Source organism: Geotrypetes seraphini, chromosome 8 (assembly GCF_902459505.1).
Source record: "Geotrypetes seraphini chromosome 8, aGeoSer1.1, whole genome shotgun sequence".
Classification (NCBI taxonomy): domain Eukaryota; kingdom Metazoa; phylum Chordata; class Amphibia; order Gymnophiona; family Dermophiidae; genus Geotrypetes; species Geotrypetes seraphini.
The window spans coordinates 162,291,659-162,307,819 of record NC_047091.1 but is presented as its reverse complement, the minus strand read 5'-3'; the positions used below and the strand labels follow the sequence as shown (position 1 = coordinate 162,307,819).

Genomic DNA, 16,161 nt, shown 5'->3' with positions numbered 1-16,161 from the left:
CAGTAACCTGGAGAGAGACCTGGGAGTGATGGTAGACGCAACACTGAAGGCATCGGCGCAGTGCGCCACAGCCTCAAAGAAAGCAAACAGAATGTTGGGTATCATTAAGAAGGGTATTACGACCAGGACGAAGGAAGTCATCATGCTGCTGTATCGTGCAATGGTGCGGCCGCATCTGGAGTACTGTGTCCAGTACTGGTCGCCGTACCTCAAGAAGGACATAGCAGTACTTGAGGGAGTACAGAGAAGAGCAACTAAACTGATAAAGGGAATGGAAAATCTCCCTTATACCGACAGATTGAAGCAGTTGAGACTTTTCTCCCTGGAAAAGCGGAGACTTAGAGGAGACATGATAGAAACCTTCAAGATCCTGAAGGGCATAGAAAAAGTAGACAGGGACAGATTTTTCAAATAATGGGGCACCACAAGTACAAGGGGGCACTCAGAGAAATTAAAAGGGGACAGGTTTAGAACAAACGCTAGGAAGTTCTTTTTCACTCAGAGGGTGGTGGATACATGGAACGCGCTTCCAGAGGCTGTTGTAGACAAGAAAACATTAAATGGTTTCAAAGAAGGTTTGGATAGATTCCTAGAAGAAAAAGGGATTGAAGGGTATAGATAGGTATAGACCATTACTCAGGCAATGGGCCTGATGGGCCGCCGCGGGGGCGGTCCGCTGGGCAGGATGGACCTATGGTCTGCCTTAGCGGAGGCAACTTCTTATGTTCTTAAGTTGAAGAACACTCATGCCACCATGATCCTGATTGCTCCTCAGTGGCCGAGACAACCTTGGTACTCCCTTCTACTTCAACTCAGCAGCAGGGAACCATATCTTCTACCAGTTTTTCCATCTCTGCTTACACAGAGTCAGGGATCTTTGCTTCATCCCAACCTGCAGTCTCTACACCTGACAGCTTGGTACCTCTCAACATAACTCCTCTTCAGTTTTCTCAACCTATAAGAGATATTTTAGAGGCTTCTAGTAAGCCTGCCACTAGGCAATGCTATCACCAAAAATGGACTAGATTTTCTACGTGGTGTTTTTCTCACAATAAGAAGCCTCAACATTCCTCCTTATCATCTGTTCTAGATTATCTTTTGCACTTATCCACCTCTGGCCTCAAGTCTACATCGATCCGAGTCCATCTCAGTGCAATTGCTGCTTTCCATCAGCCTATTGAAGGGAAATCCCTCTCTGCTCATCCGGTGGTTTACAGATTCATGAAAGGACTTTTCAATGTCAAACCTCCTCTCAAACCACCTCCAGTGGTTTGGGATCTCAGTGTTCTTGCTCAATTGATGAAGCCTCCATTTGAACCAATGTCTACGGCTCATCTTAAGTATCTCACTTGGAAAGTGGTGTTTCTCATTGCCCTCACATCTGCTCGACGAGTCAGTGAGCTGCAAGCTTTAGTAGCTGCCCCCTTTCACTTTCTTCCATCATGACAAGGTGGTCCTCCGTACTCATCCTAAATTCTTACCTAAAGTGGTCTCAGAATTTCATCTCGACCAATCCATTGTTCTTCCAGTGTTCTTTCCAAAGCCTCATTCTTACCTTGGAGAATCAGCCCTTCATACTCTGGACTGTAAGCGTGTTTTGGCCTTCTATTTGGAATGCACCAAACCACACAGAACTGCTCCTCAACTTTTTGTCTCCTTCGATCCAAACAAGTTGGGACATCCAATCTCTAAGCGTCCCATCTCCAACTGGATGGCTGCTTGTATCTCTTTCTGCTATGCCCAGGTTGGATTACAACTATAGAGTTGAGTCACAGACCATAAAATCAGAGCCATGGCAGATTCAGTAGCTTTCCTCAGATCTACACCTATTGAGGAAATTTGCAAAGCTGCTACTTGGTCCTCAGTTCATACTTTTACCTCTCACTATTGTCTGGATGTTTTCTCCAGACGGGACGGCCATTTTGGCCAGAATGTATTACGAAATTTATTCTCCTAAGTTGCCAACACTCCCACCATCCCATCCTGATTAGCTTGGAGGTAACCCATATGTGAGAATAGGCTGCCTGCTCGTCCTGGGATAAAGCACAGTTGCTTAACATAACAGGTGTTAACCAGGAATAGCAGGCAGCTATTCTCACAACCCACCCACCTCCCCTTGTTGGCTTCTCTGCTAGCTATCTGAACTGAGGAGGCATGCCCTGCGCTGGGCGGGAAGGCACTCGCGCATGCGCAGTGCGGCTGACTTGAAACTTCTAGTTTCTACAAGCAACTCTGCTTGCGAGGCTGTCCGCATCTGGGCTCCGCCGGTAACATCACCCATATGTGAGAATAGCTGTCTGCTGTCTCTGGATAACACCTGTTACGGTAAGTAACTGTGCTATTTAGGGGGGGTCATTTACAAACAGCAGGCGATTGATAGGCTTGAAAGTGACAAATCCCCGGAACCGGATGGCATCCATCCGAGGGTCATAAAGGAACTAAAAAGGACTATATAGCTGAACTGCTTCAACTAATTGCCAATCTGTCAATCAAATCGGGAAAGATTCTGGAAGACTGGAAGGTGCGAATGTTACGTTGATCTTCAAAAAAGGTTTGAGGGGAAATCTGGTAAACTACAAACCGGTGAGTCTGACCTCTGTACTGGGAAAGATGTTAAAGGCGCTGATAAAAGACCGCATCATTGATCACCTTGACGGACACAATCTGATGAGACGAGTCAGCACGGCTTCAGCAAAAGACGATCTTGCTTGACGAACTTGCTGCACTTCTTCGAGGGAGTAAACAGGCAGATAGACTAGGGTGACATTGTATACCTGGATTTTCAGAAGGCATTTGACAAGGTTCCGCATGAACGACTACTTCAGAAAATTGAGAGCCATGGAATAGAGGGTGAAATACTCACGTAGATTAAAAACTGGCTAGCGGATAGGAAACAGAGGGTGGGGGTAAATGGACAATACTCGGACTGGAAGAATGTCACCAGTGGGGTGCCGCAGGGGTTGGTATTTGGACCCGTGCTCTTCAACATATTCATAAACGATCTGGAAATGGGTACGATGAGTGAGGTGATTAAATTTGCAGACAATACGAAATTCAGAGTAGTGAAGACGCAGGGGGATTGTGAAGATCTGCAACGCGACATAACCACGCTCGAGAAATGGGCAGCTGCGACATGGCAAATGAGGTTCAACGTGGATAAGTGTAAGGTAATGCAGAAATCCTATACACAAATATAAGATGTCCGGGGCGGTACTTGGAGAGAACCCCCAGGAAAGGGACTTGGGAGTACTGGTCGACAAGTCGAAGCCTTCTGTGCAATGTGCGGTGGTGGCGAAAAGGGCGAACAGAATGCCAGGAATGATTAAGAAGGGGATCACGAACAGATCAGAGAAGATTATCATGCCGCTGTACCGGGCCATGGTGTGCCCTCACCTGGAGTACTGCGTCCAGCACTGGTTGCCGTACATGAAGAAGGACACGGTACTACTCGAAAGGGTCCTGAGAAGAGCGACTAAAATGGTTAAGGGGTTAGAGGAGTTGCCGTACATTGAGAGATTAGAGAATCTGGGCTTATTCTCCCTTGAAAAGAGACTTGAGAGGAGACATGATCGAAACATTCAAGATAATGAAGGGAATAGACTTAGTAGATAGAGACAGCTTGTTCACCATCTCCAAAGTAGAGAACGAGAGGGCACTCTCTAAAGTTAAAAGGGGATAGATTCCGTACAAATGTAAGGAAGTTCTTCTTCACCCAGAGAGTGGTAGAGAACTGGAATGTTCTTCCGGAATCTTTTATAGGGGAAAACACCCTCCAGGGATTCAAGACAAGGATGGACATGTTCCTGCTGAATCGGAACGAACGTAGGTAGGGCTGGTCTCTGTTAGGGCACTGGTCTTTTACCTGGGACCGCCGGGTGAGGAGACTGCTGGGCGAGATGAACCACTTGTCTGACCCAGCAGCAGCAATTCTTATGTTCTTATGACATTTGCCATAAGTCAAATTTTATACAATTTGCCCTACAACAAATAAAGCGGCCCTTCTACTAAAGCTTAGCATGTGCTAATGGACATTAGCATGTGCTAAATGCCACATGGCTCATAGATATGAAATAGGACATGCTGCATTTAGCATGTGCTAATTTCTTTAGCCTGTGATGAGCTTTAGTAAAGGGCTCCAAAGTAATGGATTTGGCTAAAACTGTTAGTGATTGACCCCTTAAGTCTGAAATGTATTGTTTCCAAATGTGTGTGTGGGTTTGGTTTTTGTTTTTTTTAATTCAAAAAGTCACAGATTGTTTTGTTTCTAAATTTGAAAAAAAAAAAAAAAAAATGAATCCAAAATTTAGATGGCCAAAAGTTATCATCACTCCTACAAATAGTTTACATCATAAATGAGCTTTTGGTTAACAGGAGAGAGAAATGATGGACTTTCCCTGCTTCGAGATGTAATCCTGACAAATTTAGCTGAACAACTACAGAATAACAGATTTGGAAGCGAAGATGATGAGCATTACAGGTAAAATATAGAAATAGATGAAAAAGGATTTTTGTAGCTTACAGTATTCTGAAATCAGAACTGATCTGTGAATTTCATTTAGTAACAATGGCTATGACCTTGAGTGTAGTTTTCAGAGAATTTCTCCTTGGTTGTTGTTTGGTGGGTTTTTTTGTTTTTTTTTTTCAATCATTGTTTGTAAAGTAGATTGAATTGAGTTGAAAATAATAATCCATTATCTTTTTGAAGAGACTCTTGATATAGCTTCCATATCTCTGACATTGTCATTTCAGTTTTCTTTGTGATCTAGTCAAGAGCCATGAAAAACAGAGCATTTCCCAAAAATAGAACAAAATCAAAATTGTACAGTACTTTCTCATCCTCCCCCTTTTTGATTATTTTTCACTTCCATTTCAGTTGGTACTGGCATCTACTGGACCACAATGCCTTAAGCTTTCATTTGAAACTATCTAGGGTTTCCCTTGTCATCTAGTGCAATGTTTCCCAACCCTGTCCTGGAGGACTACCAGCCAGTTGGGTTTTTGGGATAACCCTAATGAATATGCATGAGAGAGATTTGCATACAATGGAGGTGAAAGGCATGCAAATCTCCTCCATGCATATTCATTAGGGCTATCCTGAAAACCTGACTTGGCTGGTGGGAACCACTGATCTAGTGTATATAAGTCTAGCCATGGAAAGCTGTTGACGGTCTTCCTCTCAATAGTGGCTGTGATCACTTCTTCCACAGTAGCTATAGCCAGGCTCAGGAATGCCCTTTTTAAGTTCTCCTAAGCTTAGTTATACATTGTAATCGGGAAGGCATTTTGCCTTTCTTTTGCATAGCAGGTTTGATTGATTGTGGATAGTTCTTAAGATATTTATTGATTTTCAGCTGTTGGCAATTTACCTGTTATTTAATTTTATATTTGGTTACAAACCACCAGTATGCTATATATTGTTTCTGCCTTTTGAAAGGCTTACAGATGAGCTTCTGCACTATATTCTGAAGATTGTTGTTCGAGAGTCCTGCATCTTAATCACCAAGTGCCAAACAGTAACTAAAGAAGATTTTCAAAGACTTCTATCAACGGTGCCTGTATGTAACAGATTTGTTACTTTGCTTAAAAGCATATCCTTCTTTCATTGTATGAATTGTGCAGTACTTGCTATTAATTTATTAGATGAAATCACAAATTTTTTGTCTATGTTGAGAAAAGGGATGCAAAATATTAGCGATACTTAGCAAACATTATTAGATACCACTTATAAGAACATTTGTTTTGCAAAAGCCTCTTTTTTTTCACTATCTACCTCATCTTGACTGCTGCTATAAACAATATTCTGATTACCCACTTTAAATTCTGGTCCCAAAGATATTCCTCTCTAAAGGAATCCACTTTGCTATTTAAAGCTAATTAGATGATAGGAATATAGTAGGTTGTATGCCATTAGGTATTTTTAGTATAATTGCTGTTTTATCATTTAAGATTCTGTAAAATAATCCTCTCCAATGAAGTTATTTTCAGAAAATAGACTAGATTTTGGTTTTGTTTCAAATTTCTCTTGCTTTCTTCAATTTATATTTTCCAGCACAAGGATTAACATGAACATGTCATTTATAAAAATTTCTAGATGTTATAATATACCAATTTATATTAAAGGTTGCTTCTCCTTGCCTGCACTATTTGATGGCTGTTCAGAATCACCTTCTCAGTAATACTGTTTTGATTAAGCCAGATGAAAGTGATGACAGTGACAGCTCCCTGCAAGGGGAGACATTGAAGGTACAGGTAAACACCATATTTTATTTGAGTAATGCTGTTTACACTCAGTTTTGCTATGACAATGCTCAGGTATTTGTTGTGCTGTCTTTTTTTTTTCTTCTCTCCCTCATCGTAGAGGTGGCATGGCATATTAGAAGCTGGTGAGGTTCCAAAGTTATGGTACACTTTGTTGCTAAGTTCATAATAAGTATTCCTGTTAGGCTGAATTAATTTTTAGTGTTTTTCTTTTTATCTTTTTTTTTTTTTTCCTTTTTGTAAAACAGTAACAATGACTGATGGCCTAGGAAATGTGACAAGTTAATTCCCTGGTTCTAGTTTATTTTCAGTCCTTGACATGACTTCATCAAACGGGATATGCTGATTTAGAAGTCATTGATACTGTTAAACATCCCCAAATTATTTAAAAAAAATAATAAAAAAATCCAAAACAATTTAACATCTGCAAATGCATAGCTAGCCATAGTATAGCCATCCAATGTCAGTACTACATATCCCCCTAGATTTATAATTTGGTAAATAGAGTGGTGCTCAGTATGGATGTACATTTTAGAACTCAGAAAATGGGAATCACCTCCCCTCCTGCCAGACCATTGCAGAGACACCAACGGAGAGGGATCTGAAGAATGCAAAAATACTGCCAGCAGAAAAGAAACATGGGTCAGCCTTAAGAAGGACAACTCAAAACAGTTTTATTGAAAATGAATAATAATAATAATAACAACTTTATTCTTGTATACCACCCACCCACAAAAGATCCGGGCAGTTCACAAAGAAGAACTGGACAATCAGTGAAATATACATATTAGACATAGTAAAGTTGAAGTTAAGAACAATTATGTAATAAATTTATCAAACAAATATGTTTTTAAAATCCTTCTAAAAGCAGTATACAAAAACATTTGCAAGATCAAAGGAGTCAAACAAGAATTCAGTTTTCCTAATTGAAAAGCAAATGTCTTATTTAGAAATCTCTTGAATCAACAGGACTTAATAGAGGGGTACATAAACATAAAATCATTAAGGGTATTTTTTAATGATCTATAACAGATAATTTGGGAGGCTAAGTAACCTGGAGCCAGACCGAAAAGAGCTTTAAAACAAAGACAACTAAACTTAAAAAGAATACGTGCTTCAAAAGGCAACCAATATAGCTGCTGATAAAAAGGACTAATGTGATCATATTTCTTCAGACCAAAAATTAAACGCACTGCTGTGGGTCAGTAGAGTGGGCAGACCTGATGGGCTATGGCCCTTATCTGCCGTCATCTTCTGTGTTTCTATGTTAAATGAATACGTTTTAAATTTTTCTTGTAAGATTCCAAATAGATAATATTACAGTAGTCCAGAATTGATAAAATTAAAGTTTGTACTAAAAGTCTAAAAGAAACAAAGTCAAAATATCTTTTAATAGTTCGTAATTTCTAAAGGGTCCTAAAACATTTCTTTATCATGAAGTCCATCTGCTCTTCAAATGGTAATCGACTGTCTAGTATAACCCCCAAAATCCTAATAGAGGGGACAATGTCAAAAATTTGTTATTAATTAAAACTTGTTTGTCTGAAATAATGTCGTTTGGACTAGCAAGAAAAAACTTTTTTTCAGCATTAAGTTTAAATCTACACATCCAACATTTTATCTCAGTCAAAATGGCTGTAATCTGAGCTTTTATGTCCACTGTAAATGATGTCATAGGTAACAATATGGTAATGTCGTCTGCATAAATTTTTTTTAAAAAAAATAACACGGCCAGTGTTTCAGCTGATTCTGGTGCAAAAAGCACATCAGTCTTGACCAGTGGGTTATTCTCCTCTATCGGAGTTGTGTAGAAGACATCTACCTTTTTCAGCTCCACCTCCTTTCTCACAGGACTGCTGTAGCTCCTCAATCTTTTCTTCTACATGCAGATAGGAAGATGTACAGGGGAGAGTGTGGCACCGTGGTTAAAGCTACAGACTCAGCACCCTGGGGTTGTGAGTTCAAACCCATGCAACTCCTTGTGACCCTGGGCAAGTCACTTAATCCCCCCATTGCCCCAGGTACATTAGATAGTTTGTGAGCCTACCAGGACAGACAGGGAAAAATGCTTTTGAGTACCTGAATAAATTCATGTAAACCGTTCTGAGCTCTCCTGGGAGAACGGTATAGAAAAATGAATAAATAAATGTCTTTCTGCTGTGATTGTACTTCGTTATTTGGGGTTTTTTATTCAGATTTGGAGGCTTTTTAGTGCTCAATAGGACCCCAGCAGCTCTGGGGCAGCTTTGCCTGGGAGAAGACACAGACTCTTTGAGCAGAAGTCTGTAGCTAACCGGGCCCTAGCATTTCTATAAAGTGCAGGTGCCAGGCCTCTTGTGCATTAGGGCTCGAGTGATGAAAATTTCACTGACTTCTCATTCAGACGTAGCCACCTAGCCACCTTTAGTTTTAAATCCATAACCTCAAAGTGCCTTTTGAGGACTACATCTACCTTGCAATCCTCCATCAGATTGTTTTGCAGGGCCTCAGTAAGTCATAAGAACATAAGAAATGCCTTCACCGGATCAGACCTAGGTCCATCTTGTCCGGTGTTCCGCGCACGCGGTGGCCCTTTTAAGTACATCTTTTGGGAGACCCGGATTTCCCGTATCCCTCGATATGGTTTTCAAGAAGATGTGCATCCAACTTGCACTTGAAACCCAGAACAGTAGTCTCCGCCACAACCTCCTCCGGGAGAGCATTCCAAGCGCCAACCACTCGCTGTGAGAAACAGAACTTCCTGACGTTTGTCCTGAACCTGCTGCCACTCAGTTTCAGGCTGTGACCCCGTGTCCGTGTGACTTCCGAAAATGTTAACAATGCTGCTTCTTGGTCTATTTTATCAAATCCTTTTAATATTTTAAAAGTCTCTATCAAATCCCCTCGCAGTCTTCTCTTCTCTAGGGCGAACAGTCCCAGTTTTCTGAGACGTTCCTCGTAGCTCAAATTCTCCATACCTTTGACTAGTTTCGTGGCTCATCTCTGCACCCTCTCCAACAGAGTTATATCTTTCTTAAGGTATGGAGACCAGTGTTTGACACAGTATTCCAAGTGAGGTCTGACCATTGCTCTGTAAAGTGGCATTATGACCTCTTCCGATCTACTCGTGATCCCCTTCTTAATCATGCCCAACATCCTGTTTGCTTTCTTCGCCGCCGCTGCACATTGAGCCGAAGGCTTTAGGGTTCTGTCTATCAGTACCCCCAAATCCCTTTCTTGTTCGCATTTGGCTAATGTCACCCCCAATATCTTGTACTCATGTTCTTTGTTTTTCTTTCCTAGATGCATCACCTTGCATTTATCTATGTTAAAATTCATCTGCCACTTTTTCGCCCAAGTTTCCAGCTGGTTTAGATCCTTCTGGAGATCCTCGCAGTCCCCTAGAGAGCCAACCACCCGACATAGTTTTGTATCATCTGCAAACTTTGTTATATTGCATGTTGTTTCCTCTTCAAGGTCATTTATAAAAATATTAAACAAAATAGGCCCAAGAACCGAACCCTGGGGGACGCCACTAGTTACTCTCTCCCAGTCCGAGTATTGCCCATTTATGCTCACCCTTTGCCTTCTGTTCTCTAGCCATTTGCCAATCCATCTGTGCACTTCTCCTCCTATTCCTTGGCTCAGTAGTTTTCTCATAAGCCTTTCATGCGGAACCTTGTTGAACGCTTTCTGGAAATCCAAGTAAACTATGTCCACTGGATCTCCACTATCCAAATGTTTGTTCACTTCCTCGAAGAATTGAAGCAAATTTGTCAAACATGACTTCCCTTTCCTAAAGCCGTGTTGACTAGTCTCTGTATAAGCCTTTGCAGGAGGCAGGTCTAATGGAGCTTTCCATTAAGATAGTTTTTCTAGTGGCTATTACCTCGGCGGGAAGAGTCTCGGAGTTGTAGATGCTCTCATGGATGCTCTTAAGGAGGCTGAGGTCTCTGTGCATGGTACCTTCCCTTTTGCCAAAAGTGTTTTGACTTTGTATGTAAATCAGGAAGTCTGGTTACCCGCATTCCATCCCATGAGTTAAAAAAAAAAGTTTTATTGTTGCTGGATGTTGCTCCATTATCTCAAGGCCATGAATGACTTTTGTCTTTCAGATCATCTTTTTGTGCTCACCAGTCCTAGTCGACTGGGAAGGTCAGCTTCTAAGGCTTCTATTTCTAGATTGATTGGCATGGTGATTTTGTCTGCATACGTTGGCTGTGATAAGCAGTCACCAGTCTCTTTGAGGGTGCATTTCACTAGCAGTGTGGCTTCTTCATGACAAAGTCCTGGGTAGTCCTGCCCAAGGAGATTTGTAGAGCAGTTACATGGTCCATTTTCCATACATTTATGAAGTTTTATAGAGTGGATGTGGAGCACAAAGGGATGCCATATTGGATCTTTGGTGTTCACAGCAGGCTTACCTGCCCCACCTTAGACTCAGAAGACTGCTTTGGTATATCTCACTGGTCAAGACTGATGTGCCTTTTGCACCAGAAGGAAAGATTAGGTTCTTACTTCATTAATCTTTCTGGTAAAAGAGTACCAATTTCGCTTGCTTACTATCTTAGATAGCTATGGGTTTCCAAAGGATGGGATCATCTCTTGTCAGACATCTGAAGAGTAAGGAAACATCTCTGTTGTTAAGAGGCAAGTGAGAGTATGAGAGATCTACAGGTGTTGGTGCTGGTTAGCCTCAGCTTGTTCATTCCACCTTGTTTACCATACTGTTTTATTGATATTGTATAACAATGGTTGTTGCAAAGTAGAACAGAAGTGATTTGTTGTAGAGGTTTCCCATAGCCCTTCTTCTTATTTCTTCTCTTATAGTGGTTTACAACTGCTTTGAGACAAACTGAAGAGCTACAGCACAGCCATTGAGGAAGGAGGCTGAGCTGAAAAAGGTAGAAGATGTCTTCTACACAACTCGCGGTTAAAGGAGAATAAACCACTGGTCAAGACTGATGTAGTAAGATGATTGTCAAGGTAAGAACCTAAGCTTGCATCAGGGGTCTACAAATACAGCGAAAACGTATCAACATAAATATCTTTAACACAAACTCCAATTGTATAAATTTTTATGATCAGTTTGTTTTTATTAATTTCATTGAAATTGATGTAGTGTTTTATATTCATATGATTGAAGTTTGTATTAGATATTTATGATATGTTTTCACTGTATTTGTTAGACCCCTGAGCAGGCTTAACAGCCAAAATACTGGCCATGTCTGGTCATTTTCAATAAATATATTTCTGGTTGTCTTTCTAGGGGGCCAATTGTGCTTCCTTTCTGCAGACCATTCTAGAGAAGCAGTTTATGCTCACTCACCAACACATAGAGGCAGAGCAAAACTAATACCCAAGGTTAAATGAAAATAATGCTTCTTTCTCTTTTCTTATCTGTGCCTTCTATCGTGGTGGCAGTCATACCTGCTACACCAAAATTTTTCTATGCCTAGGCGTAGTGAGAAAGTTTATTTCATGATGACAAAAGGTGGAAGTCACATTTCATCTAATTTTAGATCTCAATGAAGTGTATCACATGTTACACATTCCATCTTTCAAACTACATAGAAAACATAGAAAAAACATAGAAAGATGACGGCAGAAAAGGGCTACAGCCCATCAAGTCTGCCCACTCCACTGACCCACCCCCTTAAGTCTATACCCTAGTGACCCTATTCCTTATCTTCATCCTCGTAGGGATCCCACGTAGGTATCCCATTTATTCTTAAAGTCTGGGACGCTGCTGGCCTCGATCACCTGCATTGGAAGCTTGTTCCAATGATCTATCACTCTTTCCGTGAAGAAGTACTTCCTGGCGTCACCATGAAATTTCCCTCCCCTGAGTTTGAGCCATGAGATCAGTAATACCGGCTGTATGTCCAGTAGAGTTTTCTCAGCCTTAGTGCTCAAATGGACTTATCTACATATTCTGATTTCTTCCCCACATTACAGATATAGAATTTCCACTTCCAAGCATAGCATGTTTGGTTTGGCAACTTCTTTCATAATCTTCTCCAAAGTGATGCTAGTAGTTGGAGGTTTATTTATTTATTTTTTTAAGTCTAGAAATTATTGACATACATATTTGCTCAACTAACATTTTTGGGCCAGTACTGAACAAAACATGAAGAGATTACAGCCAAATCCCTTCTCTTTCTATGGACTTCCTACTGAGTTTGGAAAGATAGTTCAAAACTTAATTTTCCCATCTCCATTAAGTAAGCAACATTAAGATTCTAGGGGTTATTTTCGATTATAAATTAACCTTCCATGACCACATTAGTAGCATTATTAAATCAACCTTTTTCAGACTCCGTCAAATACACTCAGTGTCACAGTTTCTTTGTTCAAAATATCTTAACATTCTCATCCATTCTCTGGTGATTTTTAAAATTGACTATTGCAACTCCCTCTTTAAGGGAATTGCTCAAAACGAAATTAAACATTTACAGATTATCTAAAATGCCTCTATTAAACTTATATCAAAAGCCAAGAAGTTTGATCACGTAACACCTCTCCTTAAAAAGGCACACTGGCTCCTGGTAGCTCACCGGATTACATATAAATTATGATTGCTTACATTCAAATCCCTACTTTATAAAACTCCTGCTTTCATTTATCAAGTATTAATTCCCTATACTTCAAATAGAACGTTGTGATCCAATGAACAGCACTTATAGACGATCCGCTCTCTCAAAATTATTAATACAAGACGGCAATTTATTTTCTCTGTCACAGCCCCCAAACATGGAATTTTCTTCCTATTTATTTGAGGGAAGAACGCGACTTGGGAAAAATTTAAGAGTAAATTAAAAAGCTTCCTTTTTAAAGATGCTTTTGATACTTAGCTAGCCAGTTTTCTATCTGATTTTAACTCTACTGTATAACCTCATTGTAGCATTTTGACTTCCCATAGCTTCATGTATTCTCCTTGAATGTTGTGCTTACTTTCAAATAACATGTAGTTCTTTTTTCCTTCCCTCCCTAGTGCTTTATAGGTTTGTCAAGTTTGTCAATAGTCCTCCAAGACTTAGCTGTTGTTATGCGTTGTATTGTTCCCTAAATTTTGTAATTTTAGTACTGTGTACATCGCTTAGAATTACGATTAAGCGATTAATCAAAATTTTATTAAACTTGAAACTTGACCTTTCCAAGAGCAAACTAGTTCTCTCTCAAGAACTAGAGTATTTGAGGAGTTTATCAATCGTCCTTTAGGAGAAAGGTTATTCAAATTTAGTTCCATTTCACAAAGGCTCAATAGTTCTTTTGCTCTTGTCTAGCCTGGGAGATATTGATTTTTCCATCCACAGCATCTACTATCTCCTCTCTCTAAGAGATCTTATGTACCTGTCCCACACTTTCTTGAATTCAGTCTTTGTCTCCACCACCTCTACCAAGAGACAATTCCAAGCGTCTATCACCCTTTCTGTAAAAAAGTATTTCCTTAGATTACTCCTGAGCCTGTCACCTCTTAACTTCATCCTATTCCCTCTGATTTTGGAGCTTCCTTTTAAATGAAAGAGACTGGCCTCATACGCATTTATGCCACATACTGTAGGTATTTAAATGTCTCCATCATATCCCCCCCTCTCCTGCCTTTCCTCCAAAGTATGCATATTGAGATCTTTAAGTATGTCCCCATACTCCTTATAACAAAAATCACTGACCATTTTAGTAGCCTTCCTCTGGACCAACTCCATTCTGTTTATATCTTTTTGAAGTTCCTATCTCCAAAATTGTACATATTCAAAATGAGGTCTCCACCAGTCTCTCATACGGAGACATCAATACCTCCTTTTTCCTACTGGTCATACCTCTCCCTATACACCCTAGCATCCTTCTAGCTTTCACAGTCGCATTTTCAACCTATTTGGCCACCTTTAGATCATCACATACTATCACACTCAAGTCCTGCTCCTGTTTCGTGCACAGAAGTTCTTCACCCACTAAACTATACCTTTCCCTCGGGTTTTTGCAGCCCAAATGCATGACCTTGCATTTCTTAGCTGCCAAATTTCAGACCATTCTTCAAGCTTCTCTAGGGCCTTACTTATGTTATTCACACTATCAAGAGTGACTACACTATTGCAGATTTTTGTATCATCCACAGAGAGGCAATTCTTACCTGATAGCTCTTCAGTAATATTGTTTACAAAAATATTAAAAAGAACAGGTCCAAGAATAGAACCTTGAGGCACACCACTGGTAACATCTCTTTCCTCAGAGTGATATGCCTTGACCATTACCCTCTGTCACTTTCCACTCAACCAGTTCCTGCCCCAGTCTATTACTTTGAAGCCCATTCTGAGGGCACCCAGTTTATTTATTAGACGCCTGTGTGGAACACTGTCACAGGCTTTGCTAAAATCTAAATACACCACATCTTCTAATTCTCTGGTCACCCAGTCAAAGAAACTGATCATATTTGCCTGACAAGACCTGCTTCTAGTGAATCCATGTTGTCTTGGGTCCTGTAATCCACTGGATTCCAGAAATGTCACTATTCTCTGTTTTAAAAGTGTTTTCATTAACTTACTTACCACAGAAGTCAGATTTACCATCCTGTTGTTCCCTACTTCTTCCTTCCTTCCACTTTTGTGTAGTGGGATCACATCTGCCCTTCTCCAGTCCTCTGATACCACTCCCAACTCGTGAAGTATTGAAAAGGGCAGCCTTCAGAGCTGCCAGAGCTCCCCTGGGTCCTTCCGTAGCCTCAGATGTACACCATCTGGCTCCACCGCTTTATCCACCTTTAGTTTAGCTAGCTCCTCATGTATACAATCCTCTGAAAATTGATCAGGGTCTGCAACATCTCCATCTCTATTTGCATTTGTCTTTTGTGGTCTGACTCCTGGAACACAGAGCAGAAATATTTGTTAAGCAATTCAGCCTTATCTTTATCAGCTTCTACATATTTTTCCCCTTCACCTTTGAGTCTCACAATGCCTGTCTGGATTTGGCAGAGGAAAAGGAATAGAAGGGCATAAATGGGAGGAACTTACCTGTTTCGGGGGAGAGAAGTGAAGAGAGATGATGAGGGGCAACTGAGTGAATGCATTTGTAGGACAGTAAGAGGAGATTGAATTATTTGGAAACGGAATAAGCCAAGGAAGTGACTTTAGGAGAGGGGTAATGTGAGTCTAGTGGCTCTCATGGAATATGAGTTGTGCAGCTGAATTCTGGATGGATTGAAGGAGAGAAAGATGGCAAAGTGGAAGACCTGAGAGTAGCGAGTTGCAGTAATTAAGCGTGAGGTATGAGGGCATGGATAAGGGTTTTGGTAGTGTGCTCAGAGAGGAAAGGTCGGATTTTGGTAACATTATAAAGGAAAAAGCTGCAAGTTTTAGTGATATGTTGTATCTGGGTGGAGAAGGAGAGAAAGGAGTCAGATGACCCCGAGATTGCAAGCAGACAAGATAGGATGAGAGTGTTGTCCACAGAGACAGAGAATGGGGGAAGTGAGGAGATGGGTTTAGGTGGAAAGATGAACAGCTCCATTTTAGCCGTATTCAATTTTAGATGGTGGTGAGATATCCAGGCAGCAATGTCGGACAAACAGGCCGAGACTCGGGTCGGGGTTGCAGTAGAGATGTCCGGTGCAGAGAGGTAGATCTGGAAGTCATCAGCATAGTGATACTGGAACCCATGGGAGGAGATCAGTGCTCCAAGTGAGCAGGTGTAGATTGAGAAAAGGAGTAGTCCCAGGACAGAGTCTTGAGGTACACCAATTGATAGCAGAGCTATCTCTCTTCTTTCTTGGATTCTGAGTTTCAAGCTTTATTTTGCAAACATTCTTTTTTCTTGATTGAAATAGTAGCTTGCATTGAACAAAGCAGTTCTGTTTTCCTTCTAAACGTAGTGACCATTTCCATGAAGCTCTTTCTCTTATTTCCTTTGTTTTTGTAGGCAGAAATGTGA

General features: G+C 40.7%; 1 protein-coding gene across 4 annotated transcripts in view; it reads left to right on the top strand.

Moving 5' to 3' along the window:
- The window catches only part of HECTD4 (HECT domain E3 ubiquitin protein ligase 4), a 492,696-nt gene that overhangs the window by 137,161 nt on the left and 339,374 nt on the right, over positions 1-16,161 (top strand). For 3 of the 4 annotated variants that reach the window (XM_033956860.1, XM_033956862.1, XM_033956863.1), the window contains 3 exons: positions 4,372-4,477; positions 5,435-5,555; positions 6,121-6,249. In XM_033956860.1, the coding sequence (XP_033812751.1) occupies positions 4,372-4,477; positions 5,435-5,555; positions 6,121-6,249 (356 nt within the window). The remainder of the gene's footprint in view (positions 1-4,371; positions 4,478-5,434; positions 5,556-6,120; positions 6,250-16,161) is intronic. The other variant, XM_033956861.1, reaches the window with a different exon arrangement.